This window comes from Citrus sinensis, chromosome 9, assembly GCF_022201045.2.
Source record: "Citrus sinensis cultivar Valencia sweet orange chromosome 9, DVS_A1.0, whole genome shotgun sequence".
NCBI lineage: Eukaryota > Viridiplantae > Streptophyta > Magnoliopsida > Sapindales > Rutaceae > Citrus > Citrus sinensis.
Genome location: NC_068564.1, coordinates 2,892,817 through 2,906,498, shown reverse-complemented (window position 1 = coordinate 2,906,498; position 13,682 = coordinate 2,892,817). Strand labels below are relative to the sequence as shown.

At 33.7% G+C, this 13,682-nt stretch overlaps 2 protein-coding genes across 3 annotated transcripts; both read right to left on the bottom strand.

The window, feature by feature from the left end:
• Positions 1 to 3,011: 3,011 nt before the first annotated feature.
• On the bottom strand, positions 3,012 to 5,561 carry LOC102611145 (molybdenum cofactor sulfurase). Of its 2 annotated transcripts, XM_025092287.2 has the most exons (2): positions 4,506 to 5,561; positions 3,012 to 4,418 (listed from the first exon to the last, which is right to left on the bottom strand). In XM_025092287.2, exons 1-2 carry the CDS (start codon positions 5,074 to 5,076, stop codon positions 3,178 to 3,180), a joined length of 1,812 nt encoding a protein of 603 aa, XP_024948055.1. In that variant the 5' UTR covers positions 5,077 to 5,561; the 3' UTR covers positions 3,012 to 3,177. The 2 variants fall into 2 exon arrangements, with proteins under 2 accessions (XP_024948055.1, XP_006490296.1); XM_006490233.4 differs by having other exon boundaries at positions 3,012 to 5,560.
• Positions 5,562 to 7,872: 2,311 nt separating this feature from the next.
• Positions 7,873 to 12,764, bottom strand: LOC102611629 (protein HOTHEAD). Its single transcript, XM_006490235.4, has 5 exons — positions 12,340 to 12,764; positions 11,586 to 12,227; positions 9,373 to 9,770; positions 8,237 to 8,790; positions 7,873 to 8,141 (listed from the first exon to the last, which is right to left on the bottom strand). Exons 1-5 carry the CDS (start codon positions 12,407 to 12,409, stop codon positions 8,093 to 8,095), a joined length of 1,713 nt encoding a protein of 570 aa, XP_006490298.1. The 5' UTR covers positions 12,410 to 12,764; the 3' UTR covers positions 7,873 to 8,092.
• Positions 12,765 to 13,682: the final 918 nt, after the last annotated feature.

Sequence of the window (13,682 nt, the reverse complement as noted above, 5' to 3'; positions counted from 1 at the left end):
GATAAAAAATCTATTATATCTTTAATAATTTTTTTAAAAAATTATTATTTAAAATTTATATTTATTACATATTATTAAGTTTTATTTTATAGTTACAGTTTTTTTCCACAGTAGCTGTAATTTAAAAATTACAGTACTTTAATTCTAAAGAGGACCTAATTCATTTCGTTAATGTTTTATTTATTTATTTATTTAATCTAAATATCAATACCCTTACTAAAATAACTTTATTTATAAATGTTTGAATAAATGTTTGAGCGTAGAATGAATTTGAACCTTCTTATATAAACTAGTCTACCTGAAAATTTATTAGACTGCTAAAAAGTATGGTTGGCAAATGACAATTTAATGTGAGATTGGCGTTATTAAGTTGTTGTTAGCTGTATGGTTGAGCATTTGCCTAACTAAAACCTAACAAATTTTTATGTCATTTTCTTTTTCAAATTAGATTTTTTTGGGAACAAGAAATATTACAATTAATAAGAATGGTTCTGGGTAAGTTAGAATAGTTTCCACTCTTTTTTAAAGGTGTATTTGGTTTTTTTTTTTTTTTCATTCACTTCGACATTTTTTAAGACAACAAGTATTTGTTTTTCTGAAAATGGTACCAAAAAAATATCAAGGCTATTCAAAGAAATCATTTCCAATCTTGCAAATTTTCATTTTTTTTTTTTTTTTTGCATTAACAATTTAAAGTGTGATTAATGTTGTTGGGCTGTTGGTAGCTTGTTAGGTGAGCGGTGAGCCTTTGCCCGTATGCTAAACGTTTAGTATCAACTATCCAGATTGGCCGGAGAGTTTCTTGGTTTATTAAATAATGCTACAAACTATAGCTGCTTGACTCCAAAAGTCTCAATTATTAAATAAATGACATGGTGGTGACATATGAAAATAAATGACATGGTGACAATGAGTGAGGATCTTACTTGACTCAAAAAGTCGAATTTGTACGAAAAACGATCAGTCATGCCTTTATGGTTTGACTAAGTAGTAATTGATTAGGTAAACACTCATTGTTTTAAGAACGAGCAAAAACCCTCTGGCATTAGCTTTTCCAGGGCCTACACGTGTCATCAGCAACAGCAACGTTGGCAATGAGGTTTTGGGACACAGGACTCAAAATTTTTAAGAAATAAGTGATAGTTATGCATGTTGTGAGAATAAATACTTATAGAAGCTGCATGCTTGTCAGCATTTACAATGGCAAGGTATTGTCGTCGGATCGAGATTTTCTTCTGATCTAATCTTCATTTAGGTAAATTTTGTTAATATGATTAGTGGTTAATAAATTAAAAAGAAAAAGTAATTAAATCTTAATTATCCACTAATACTAAAACACAGGTGACACAAAATTTGTAAAAAATAAGAGTATGGTCCTCGTTGTTTATTTTAATTTTAATTTTAATTAATTTGTCTTTTTTATTTTAGTTTAGGAGTTGATTTTATTCAACTTTAAATAATCTTGAAACTACATTTGGGCCTGCATTCCTTTTTTCATGGCTACAAGGACTGGTTCACTGATAGAGGCACGCGGGCCCAAATGACCAGTATGTTCAGCACAGCTTTTGATATTTGAAACTTCAATGGCTTACAAGTCATAAAACTAACTTGTACATATTTTCCGTAGAAGGCGACTACGATGGTGGTAGCCATGTTATGTTTGATGAAATGCTCGTGAGAGATGAATCAATATATAGTACTGCCTCATGTAGCTCCAGAACGTGGGTTCATGAATTTTCAAGTTCCAAAAACTAGTCTTTGTTGAAGGTTCATATATATACTAGTCTTCTTAAGATATTAATTCTTGTGAGCTTTCAAAGATTTTACCTTAGGAGTCAATTAATAAATTGCGTAGCGTAAATATTTAACTCTTCCTACGTCCTTATCTAATAACGACCAATTATAAACTTATCTTTTACTTTGAAAAAGCTCAACTAAAAATGAATCCTAATTTCTTGAGGCTTGTTTTATGTCTCTCTGCTGATTACTTTTCATAATAAGTTGAAGGGCTTTTTCATGGTTTGGTTAATGTCTTTGATGCAACATTCTCAAAATCTGTATTGTATAGGATAAATAAATATGGACGATAGAAGGCGTTGCACGTGTCAAGGGCATGTCACATTCCACAAGCTATATAAAGGGCTGCATACTGGGTATTAAAAAAAAAAAAAGAACAGCAAGAAAAGAAGAAGAGCACAAAGACTGGAAGAACAAGAAAAAGCATAAGATAAAGAGCATAAAGATTAGTCGAGACAATAGAAGCAGCAAATACACATTCGAGAAATATCCAAGAACATAAATTTTAAAGTTAGCAGGACATATTCAAGATCTTAAATTGTAAAGCAAGCTTCACAATTCTAAGTCAATACAAATATTTATATATATGTAGTTTCGTAAACCTCTTCATGCTTGCACAACTTTTGTGTATTTAGCTGCAAACTTTCACCCTAGGATTTAGCTTTTGGTTTATATGCATGTATGCTAATATATTATTATTTTACAAGACATCTATGGCGCAATCAGGATTAAATTAGTATAGATGTTTGATATGTGAAAGCTAAGTTCATCAAATTTAAAATTCATTTTGTGCCCGAAGACCCAGGTAAGGCCAATCCCTAGGATCCACCTTGAATAGGGTTGAAATATTTAGTTAAATAATTTTTCTTAGACTTCTATTTTACCAGTTATGCTATGAATTTTTTCTTTTGTTTTTTCAGTTGGTAGAAGTTCCTGTTTTCACCAAATGAGTTCAAGAAAATTTAAGATATCAGTTTATATACTTACATAGTCGTTGTTGAACTTACTAGTTATGGAAGTATAAAAACTATAAAGAAAATTAAGGTGAAAGTTGAATTAAATGGCTTGCTACTAAGATCACTTGTGCATTAAATATTCCCAAGTGCAGAGTGCCTGCTTTAAATTGGAGCCTTGTCGTATGCAATGAGGGCATTCTGTAACAAATAGGTACATTGGTGGTGTCATCTGTATTAAGCAAAATGTGCAGCCATGTATGTTCAAATATTTTAATTAAGTACTGACCTGGGCAGGAAAGTGTACAATAAAGTGCATGCATCATATATCCTGTGCAGGATCATAAAATTACTTAGAGTTTCTGTACACTCAAAATCAGAAAAGAAATAATTTGACACCGTTCTGTTGTTTTGGAAATTTGCATTCTCAGACTTCAATTGTCTTCTGATCAAGAGCTGTGTATCTCCATCTGGCCTTCTCCACAAAGTCTGCATCCAGAAACTGAGCAACAAAAGCCCATAGCCTGTAAACGTCTTCAAAATTGGCCAGATACCCCAGTGAAGCGGTAACAACAGTGATTCCCAGATTGGCTTTGTCTTTCCTATTGTTATCACTCTTGCTCTTTGCTTCCCTGTCTGTTTTCTCAAGGACATTGTCTTTCTCTTTTTGATACTTGTCTGAGAACCAAATGTGATGTAAGGATCCATAGCTAAGCGAAATGTTTTCTCGATCAGCAAGCTTTTGTACGAGTACAGGTTCAATCTTTTCTCTTTTCCAATCAAACACATTGAATGCCAATGCAGGTCCTCTATCAAACCGTATCTTTGGTCCATATATTTTAACTAGGGCATTCCCTTCTGTGTTGGGATGCTGAAGCTTCATCAAAGCATTCACCAGCCAATTGATCAAGCACCTTCCTCTCCTACTAATCATTGTCAGTCCCAATGAATCCACCTGGTCCAGACCCCTGCATTCAATCTCTGAGCCACCACCTCCATTCGTATTGGCATTTTTCTGTTGGATAGAATCAGCTTCAGCCCTTCGTACCTCGGAGATTTCTCCTTGTTCCAATTTGCCAGACTGCCGCATTTCAATGGACATAGGTCCTGAGAAAGTGTTTGTTGCAGCTACTTTTTCTTGCTTAGACTTAGATGTCTGTTCAGGTTCTGTTTCACAACTTGAAAACTCGTCCGTTAACCAGAGCTGCTTCTTTGCCGGTAGAAGGCTGACCATCCCTGAACTCGTGTTATCTACCAGAATTGGAACTGTAGATTTCTTGACAAACAGGCATCCGAATCCAGATGGGTTCTCTCCAAAAATCTGGTAGAAGGAACAAATAAGGAAATCGGGCCGAACGAGGGAGAGGCCAAAGCTGTCCATGTCTTTAGGTCCCAATGCACAAGCATCAATCAAGATGTGCCAATCATTTTCCTGCGCAATCCTCATCCACAGATAAGGATATCTGGCTCCAGTCATTCTAGAATGAAGCGGGAACACGAAAAGCCCCCTCTGCTTTTTCTTTTTCCCCTTGCTCACAACCATCTTTCTCAATTTTTCTGAATTAATCCTCAATCTTGGCCATGAGAACTCGGCTGACATGACTCTGGCTCCTCTTTTCTCAGAGGTCCTTATCATTGCCTCCACCGCCTCGCTTTCATAATCATAAACTGTCAGAAGATTTTTAACGGACATGAAGGGGTAAGATTCTGCTAGAAGTTTGAAAGCAGATGTTCTGTTTGCTGTGAACACCATACCGTAATCATTTTCTGAAATATTCAAAAAGTCCATGATCCTTTTCTTCATTGCGGATTCCAATCCTGATTCTTGCCCTCCATGAAGCAGCTGTGTCTTCAGATTCCCTGTCTTGTATGACACACTAAAGAAAGGAATATCCAAATTTTGAGAAGGCAATGAAGGCCGTAAATGAGAAGGAGAAGATTCCTGTTTATGCAACTGGTTATAGGAAAACAAACCAATACCGAAATAATCAAGGCAGGTATGATTGGAGAGCGAGAGCTGATAGTACTCTTTTGCTCGTATTTGGTCAATTTGATATGTATCAAAGTACTGAGGGTAGGCTTTTGTGAATTCAGTTAAAGATTGTTGCAAAGATGGGAGAGACTCATGGTTGGTGAATTGAGTGTCTGGGAAGATGGAGGAAGCAGTTACTGCTGCAAAGTCGCGGCGACAATCCGCAGAAGTGTTTCTGGACTTGGAGACTTTGTGGAGGGGATCAGGTGATAAGCTGAAGAAAGGAGACGGACAGCAGCCACCGTGGGTGCATAGACATGCTTGTGAGACCTCTCTCAAGCAAGGTGACTGCATTTTCTCTCTTTCTTTCTTCTTGTTTCTTTCAATCAAATTTCATCGCTTATATGGAGCATTATTATTATTATTATTTTGTCTTTATTGGCTTAGACAACAGCATCTGTTTTACTTTGCCTTGATTGCTTTCATACTTGCTGGTTGATGTGGGCATGGTGTAAACCCATTGAATAAGTCTGGTTGATGTGGGCATGGTGTAAACCCATTGAATAAGTCTGGTCAAATTTTGCTCCTCATGACTCATGAGCACTTCACAGTCACCATAGTGCACCATAGTGCCATACACTCAAGAAAGTCTTGCTCAAGAGAATTCAAATTGATCATAAAGTTTGTCTAATCACAAACAATTCCCGTGTTTACTAACATGTTTGTGAAACATGAACAATGGCGATGATGCATGTGTTTAGAAAATCTTAATGATAAATTGTAAACTATACGCCATTTGGTATCGTGTTGCTCTGAAGTTTTAAGAATCAAGAAAAAGTTAATAGAGGTTTGGTAAACACTACCAATTGTCCAGTAAAAATTATTCGTTATTATTCTTATTTATTATATTTTCAATAATAGGAAATGATTAGTGATATTGCTAAAGTCAAGTAACAAATATCTTACTAAATACTTGGACAACAAACCTTCTAAAACAATAAAATAGAATAGAATAAAACAAATGGAGCCTAAAAGGAGTAGCTGGCAAGGCAGTTGTAATGGCTATTCTTTGAAGGTAATATCTGAGTTGTGTTGTTTGATGGGAAGGAGGCGAAAATTGAAAGCAACAAGCAGAAGTGGACGACAAAAGCCGCTTTTATGTTGGCCGGGCAATAGTATCATTGCTGTACAAAAAGAGCTTCTTTATCAATTATAATGCTTCTCAATTGCTTCCTGTTGAAGGTTTCTGAAATTGCTTGTATAAAAATAATGGCCATGAGTGCTGTCCTATAAACTATCAAATGATTCCCTGCCAAATGTCATATCTTTTCCTATAATCACTCCGAAAACTTTAATTAAATGGCTTGGTTATGCCAAAATTATTCAATTCTTCTTTTTAACAGCTATTTTTGCTAGTTTATTAGTGCATATTCAGATATGATACACCCGATTCTAATATATATGTATTTTTAATCTTCATCGAGTATTTAAATACATATAGAGTATACCCACAATCCTGCATTTGTTTGGTACAAAGCCCTACGTGTTTTATTAAAAACTTGTAATTCTCTGTTACACTCAAGTATCTGCTTCCGACACCCTAAACTTTTTCATAATATACATAATACTATATTATAAATTGGGAATCAAAGAAAATGAAAATACAAGGGATTAGCAGTCAAAATTTTATTAAATGGAGAGCGGATGTAGAAAAGTTATACAATAAGTATCCTCCTCAAGTATTATAGTAAAACTTCTCAATAGTCATAATATGATAACTAAATTAATTTTATTATTATGTGGAGGTACAATTTTCTTTCTTTCTTTCTTTCTTTTTGAATGAGATGAAGTTATAATCTAATATCTTTAGTGCAAGTGAGTCTGCACTATATTGATAATTAATTAATAGAGCACGTTAAATTTAATGTAAGGACAATCACAAATGAGATAGGCATAACTTAAAAAATTAGTACATAATTATAAATCTATTTAGTGTTTGGATTAAGTAAAGTCATTTTGAAAAGTCTAAGAAATAAATAATTTTTTTCAAATAATTTAAAATATATATTTTATTCCATCTTAAACCTTAATGTAATAAAGCATATATCTCTACAATATACCAATTATTATTATTATGGGATCTAGAAAAATTATCACTTATTATAATGTAGAGTTTATTTTTATTAATTAAAATTAAAATTTTATATGAATAATGTGAAGACTATTCCTATATAAAGTGTCATTGTGGAGAGACTTTAATGTATAACTTATTGATTTAGGCTATTGATTTGGAAAAAAAAATTTTTGGGACCAAGCATGTCTAGAAATTATGATGACAAGAAGGTCAACTTTTATTTAAAGTGAGGTTTGACTACCGATTCTATGTGAGAAAAAGGCAAAGGTGGGGGAATAAAAAAAAAAAAAGTTCGCATGGCATGGAGGACAAAAATAAAGAAAATAATTGATAATATCTATAAAGTTGAGTTTTGTGACCATGTTGGGCCCATCTTTATATTCAGTAAATGGAAAAAAAATAAATAAAACAAAAAACATGCTATTTGAATTGAATTTCTTTTACTTATTTTATTTTCAGTCAGTAGGTAACAATTATTTTGTATACCCCGTGTAAGACCCTCATATTAGTGGACTCGTTCTTAGCACAAAAGTATTCTATAATTATTTCAATGCGATTCACACCTACCAAAGTCTCATCAAACGGAATTTCTAGTATATGATAAAATATTACAAAAGGATAAGAAAGTGCTCATTTTGCTTCAGTGTGTTAACGACCCCAAGGCCGAACAAAAATCAATTGAGAAATTAAATTTGTTATTTTTATTCTAGCTTACTGTTGTTTATATTTTATTTTTTTGACCCAACAAGTTTTGTTTCTTTCTATTATGTCCCTGAAAGAAATACTTTTTATTAACCGAAGTTGGCTGGTGTGAGTGGTTCGGGCGTTCGGCACTCTCATTCCTTAAGAGAGGTCAGGAATTCAAGTCCCACTTTCGTATGGAGTCACTACTTTGGCCAGTACTTTATTTTTTATGAGCTGACCCGGTGTGAGTGGAGATTAATCTGAATTGTGGTACAAGTTTAAATGTGCTTCCAATAGTTGGGGCCCACTCAAGACCACTTCGTGGTTCAGACAAAAAAAAAATACATTTTATTCATTTACCACATAAGTAACGGGTAACATAGCAATGAAATAATCTGCATATTCCCTCCCACTTCTTAAAGTCATTAACAAGACTTAAAACTCTAATATACATCCTTCAACATGACTGAACCAATGCATAATTCCATTAATTAACATAAATAATTAGCCAACTTCAAATCCAATTTTTAAGTCTTCAGTTTATAATTTTTTTTAAAAGGAAATCCTGTCTCTGTCTTGCAGAATCCTCAACCCCATGTACCTGCACCACAAAACAGCATCCAATTCTCAGTAATATCTCATCCAAATCAATTATAACAAAACAAAACAGTTTCTTCTACAATTATAAATGATCACCTTCCGAGCATCATACAAGTAGCCTGAGGATTCGTTCCGGGGGAATTATAAAACGTGGAACCATCAATCACCCTCAAGCCATCAACACCGAGAACTTTGTAATCGCGATCAACAACTCTATCAACTTGGCAGCCGCCATGGTAATGCCAAATGGTCATCACAGTGTCCCTGCAGAACTGCTCCAAGGAAATTGAAGCACCAACGACGTGTCTCGGTCTGAGGTTTGTGGGAATGTTCACCATTAAATCGATCAACTCCTGCACCGACACGTCGGGGTATCGGAACTTGGAGAGGGCCCTGGAATTCAAAACGTCGATGATTGTGCGCATTCCCTGGACGCATCTTACCAAGTCTTCGGGTTCCTGGAAATAGTTGAATGTTACTGAAGGGTTATCGTCTGCGTCCAAGGTTCGGAGGCGAAGGTGGCCTGTGGACCTCGGCCCCATTATCTTTTCTACTATGACTCCGGCTCTTATTGTTCCATTGAGATACGAGTTAACTGTTTCTACTGCTTCGGCCACTGTTTCTGGTGTCACCAATGAGGGTATGTCTGTCTGCATTTCACATTTCACATTACGACTTGTTAAATGGATTTACAAAACACACACACCTTAGTCCTCAGTAAATAAATAAAACTTCTTTTTACAGATTGAAGTCTAAAAAGAGGTGTATAAAATGCAAAAACTGTCAAAGTTGCAGAGGCCAAATTCTAAAGATTGTTTACGTAGGTTTAAATTGAATAAAATCCATTCTATTTAGTTCTTAGGCAATTCTGCCTAATAAAAAACTCTTTGAAGCGCAGGTTTGATAAGCGATATCTCAAGAAAATATAATATTTAGTAGTAGCTAAGATTTATTTTCGATGATAATTTTTGTGTTAAAAAAAACATTAGAAAATGAGTTTGGTTGGATTTTTTTTTTTTTTTGTAAAAATTATTCTCGAAAGCAGAAAAGTTATTTTTAAAATTAAAGTAACAAATTATTTTCATTTGGTGGGTCTGACTGGGCCGAAAGTTTTACCAATTAAAAACCTCAAATTTTGGCCCAAATGTTGGCAAAGCTTCTGAGACTCATAACTGCAAACACTATGGAAGCAATAAGGACCTGGCGGATTCATTAAAGAAAAAGAAAAGGACCTTATTTAGGAACGAGCTGTAGTCTCTGGTTAGCCCTTGAGCCCAAGAGGGAGCAAGGCTTAAACCACTTGCTGTTTCAATGTAGCTATCAAACCTGGTGATGCCCACAACTTGAACCAATGAGACCTCAACAGGGCGAGCAGAGGGAACGAAGAGGGCATTCATCGGATTATCGGACATCCCTTGGCCCACGTTAGGCTGGTCCACCACCACTCTGATGCCACGTTTCCGAAGCTCATTGGCGGGTCCGACGCCGCTCAGCATCAACAGCTGTGGGCTTCCGATTGCACCAGCTGATAAGATTATCTCATTCTTCCCTCCATTGTTTAGGCATGCTCTATGCCTTGCTCCAACATGATCATAAAAAGTTACACAGTGAGCCGTTGGCTTTGCTCTCCCTAGAACAAGGATCAAAACGATTTAAACAACACTATAATATCTTATATTTGCTAATTCTTAAAAAATCAAGTTTATATAACAGTAATCTTTAACTTGACCATAGTGAGCGTTATAAGAAAGATAAGGGTCCATTTACAAATTTAGAAAGAAGAACAATATGTCCAGAAGTGGCTGTTGATGCTGAGATAAACTTAATTTGTCCACTGCCCCACTATAAAGTAAGGCCCCAAATTTATGTTAAGTCTATTATTTTATATTTAAATATATATATATAAATTCCTAAATAGGTGCTAACTCAATCATGATTATGTATTTATTAATTTTTATTTTATTATTTACTTTATAATTATCTTTTCCTAAATAAATTTCCCTATAAATATATCTTCAGAATTAACAGTTTTAGTCCCTATAAAATCTCTATGTAATGTTAAATTAATAAATTTTAATTAAAACTTTGTTTATTCCCTTTAAACCTCTATTTAAAGAAAAAATCATTTTAACAACATTTTTTTCCTCAAACAATGACACAGTAAATGCATTACTAGAAACAAATAATTATCGATTTATTTTTTATGCTTTTTACAACCATTAGTCACTGCTTTAAGCCTCAAATCATGAAATTTAATTTGTGATTTCATATCAAATTTTTAGGTTTTATCTTTCTACTCTATTCTTAATTAGTTTTGCTATTTAATTCTCTCTTATTTCTTTATGAAAAATATTATCATGTTAATCAGTTATTGTTGTCAATTTCTACAATAATTGTTCATTGTTTGTTGTTTTTAATACTGGTAATAATGTTTTAGAAAAAAATCAATTGTTTATTTTTTCTTCTTTTCTTGGCCACTGGTTAATGCTTAAAACCTAAAACCATCAAAGTTAATTTATAATTTCATCTCAAATTTTCCGGTTGTTTTCTCTATATTCTCCTTTTAACTAGTTTTTTATTTAGTTGTCTTATTTCTTTTTGAAAATATATTATGTTCATTGGGTGTTGTTTTTATTTTCGAAAATAGTTTTGTTTTTTGTTCATGAGGTTGTTTATATTTATTTAAGATAGAGCTACATTATGTTATCATTTGAGAAAGAAATGTTAGCAAAATTTTAAAAAATTAATTAATAATTTTATATATTAGAAATATAGGAAAATTGATCTTAAATGATTAATTTTTATAATAAAGTTAATACATATGCTTTACCTTAAATTTTTAAGAAGACCTATTTAAATCAATTTGCCTAAGATCTCATAAAGGGTTGAGCCACCCCTAAATATTTTAAGTGCTTCAGTTAAAGAACGTGATCAAAATAATATAAACCTATACTTAAACTAATAGAGGTACGTTGAAAATTGATTCAAAAAATTCTCAAAGTTTTTCAAAAAATAAAATAAAAATTCCTTTAGAAATTAGAATATTTTACCATGTTTGAAAAGTTGTTTTAAAACTACCATTCTCAAGTCTACAAAGCGTAAATTATACACACACACACACCCGAAATTTTCGTTTTCATTTCACAAACCATTTGCTCGAAAACAGTTTTACAAAACTTGACAGAAATTGAAGTATTTAATTCTCTTAGTACATAGTTATAACAACTCTAAAATAAACCCAATATTCAATTTGTATATGTTGATAATAAATTTAGTAAATGTATATACGCATGAAGAAAAATCTTAATGGTCTACAGACAAAAAATCACAGTTTGTTGTTTAATTAATTGCATAGCCAGCTTCTATATATATAATATGTATAACAATTAGTTAGATGCAAGAAAATTAATGAGATCACAAGATCAAATAAATTTAATTTACGTACCAGTCTCTGTAAACTTGATCCTTTGCACAACAGCACGCAAATAAACTGTAAGTTTCTCAGGATCAGCATACTCTAACAAATCAGCAGCACTGTGTCTATGTCCATCCTCATCAAAGATTGTCCCACTAACCTTGGTCCCATAAATATGATCAAACGTAAACCCATTGTAGGGCAACACCCCCGCCTCAAGCAACCCATCTCTCACGGCGGATTGCCACTGCAGCATCGGTGGCTCATGCGCCACCTTCTTTTCAACCCACTCGTAAGAGCTGTTCACCAAGCTCTCTGTCCAGCCCACTTCTCGCACGTATCTCAAACTCGCCCGCGTGTAGAACCCCGCGTTGATGACACTCCCGCCGCCAAGGACACGCGCACGGGCGTTGTACACACCGTCCTCGGAGATGAATTGTTGTGAAGGTGATGTAGGTGAAGGGTCCAAAAGGGTGGTGGCAAAGTTGCCCGTGTCTGTAATATTAGGGTTTTCATAAGGGGAGCCCCCTTTTTCGAGGAGTAAAACGGTGGCGTTTTGCGATAGGGTTGCTGCTAAAGGACACCCCGATGTTCCTCCTCCGACGATTATGTAGTCGTAGTACGAGATTAGTGGAGCTGAGGTTGCATCTTTGACAAACGTATAGTATGGAGCTGCATTATGTATGTTGAAATTAGACAAATGATGAAAATTAAATTAATAAAACACATATATGTGTCGATAATTTATATATGAAAAAAAAAATTAACAAATTAAAATGCATACCTTTCTCTGCGAAACAGAAGCCGTGAAACAAGAAAATGATCACAGCAAATCTCCAAAACTGCAAGCCCATAATTTTTATCTAACTTACAATTCTAAATTGTAATATCTTTAACTTACTGACAGATATATGGAATCTTGGTCTTGATTTAAAGAACCAGAAACAAATCTACCACACTTTAAAATGCTGGCCATGCTCCCAGCTGTCTAAACGGTGCAACATTCTTTTTGTGTAATGAGAGTCCCCAGTTTTAGACTTTAACATGGAGACATAATCAAAGTTATTGTTCAACGACATTAATTTGTTGCCCATATTCATATAAAGATTCAATGTTATTAATTCTTAAACCGTGTTACAATGCTTGACGTGTGACATTAAACCAGTCCTTTAATCTCTCTCCCACCCTCTACTTTCCAAAACAAATTGATTAAGCGCCTAATAACGCTTGACAGACATCATTTATTCCTCAGTTTTATTAGAATTCAAAAGCCGTATATGTTTATTATCATTTTTTGAAAACAAGGATTATTATTACTGAAAATCAGGAAAACGAGTTTCGCAGCTTTAATTGATTTTGTGTTTAATTTTTTTAAATTCAGTACAAATTTAGAAAAAAAAATTACAAATCATTCGCCAAATTTTCTATAACTTATTTTCCTCAAAATCGTGCTCCTAAACAGTCCCTACTCAATATTTACTTGTGCATATCCTTCTAGAAATTTAGATCTAATGCTAAGTTGAATTGTGCTCACTTTTCATGATGTCATGCGTGAATATGTAAACAATATATGGCTAAAATTTAATTTTTCATATATATAATAACTACCAATTGCATGTCTCTTGAATGTAAGCATAAATATCAGCTCAACATTGAATTTAAATCCACTTTTCTCAATCAACTACGCGTCCATTTGTAATATATGGTTAAGATTTAATATACATACGTACATATATATATATATTCTTATTCAAGAACTACGAATTGTGTCCTCTCTAGAAGCCCAACACAAATATATGTTCAACACTGTATTTAAACCCAACTTCCTCAATTGGCCACGTTTACATTTGTAATATATGGTTGAGATTTAATTACGTAACATATAGAGTATTCTAATCCAATAATTCTCAAATATGTCTCTCTAGAAGATCATCACAAAGCTCAGCATTGTAACAATCTACGGTTAACATTTAATTTTATATATACATATATAAGGTCAGCACAAATATCAGATCAATATTCAATCCAAATCCAAAAATTTTAAACATTGATGACATGCTCTCCTATCTTTTTATTTGCTCGTGCACGTAACCTTTTTCTTCCTACAATTGAATGACCCATCCTCCG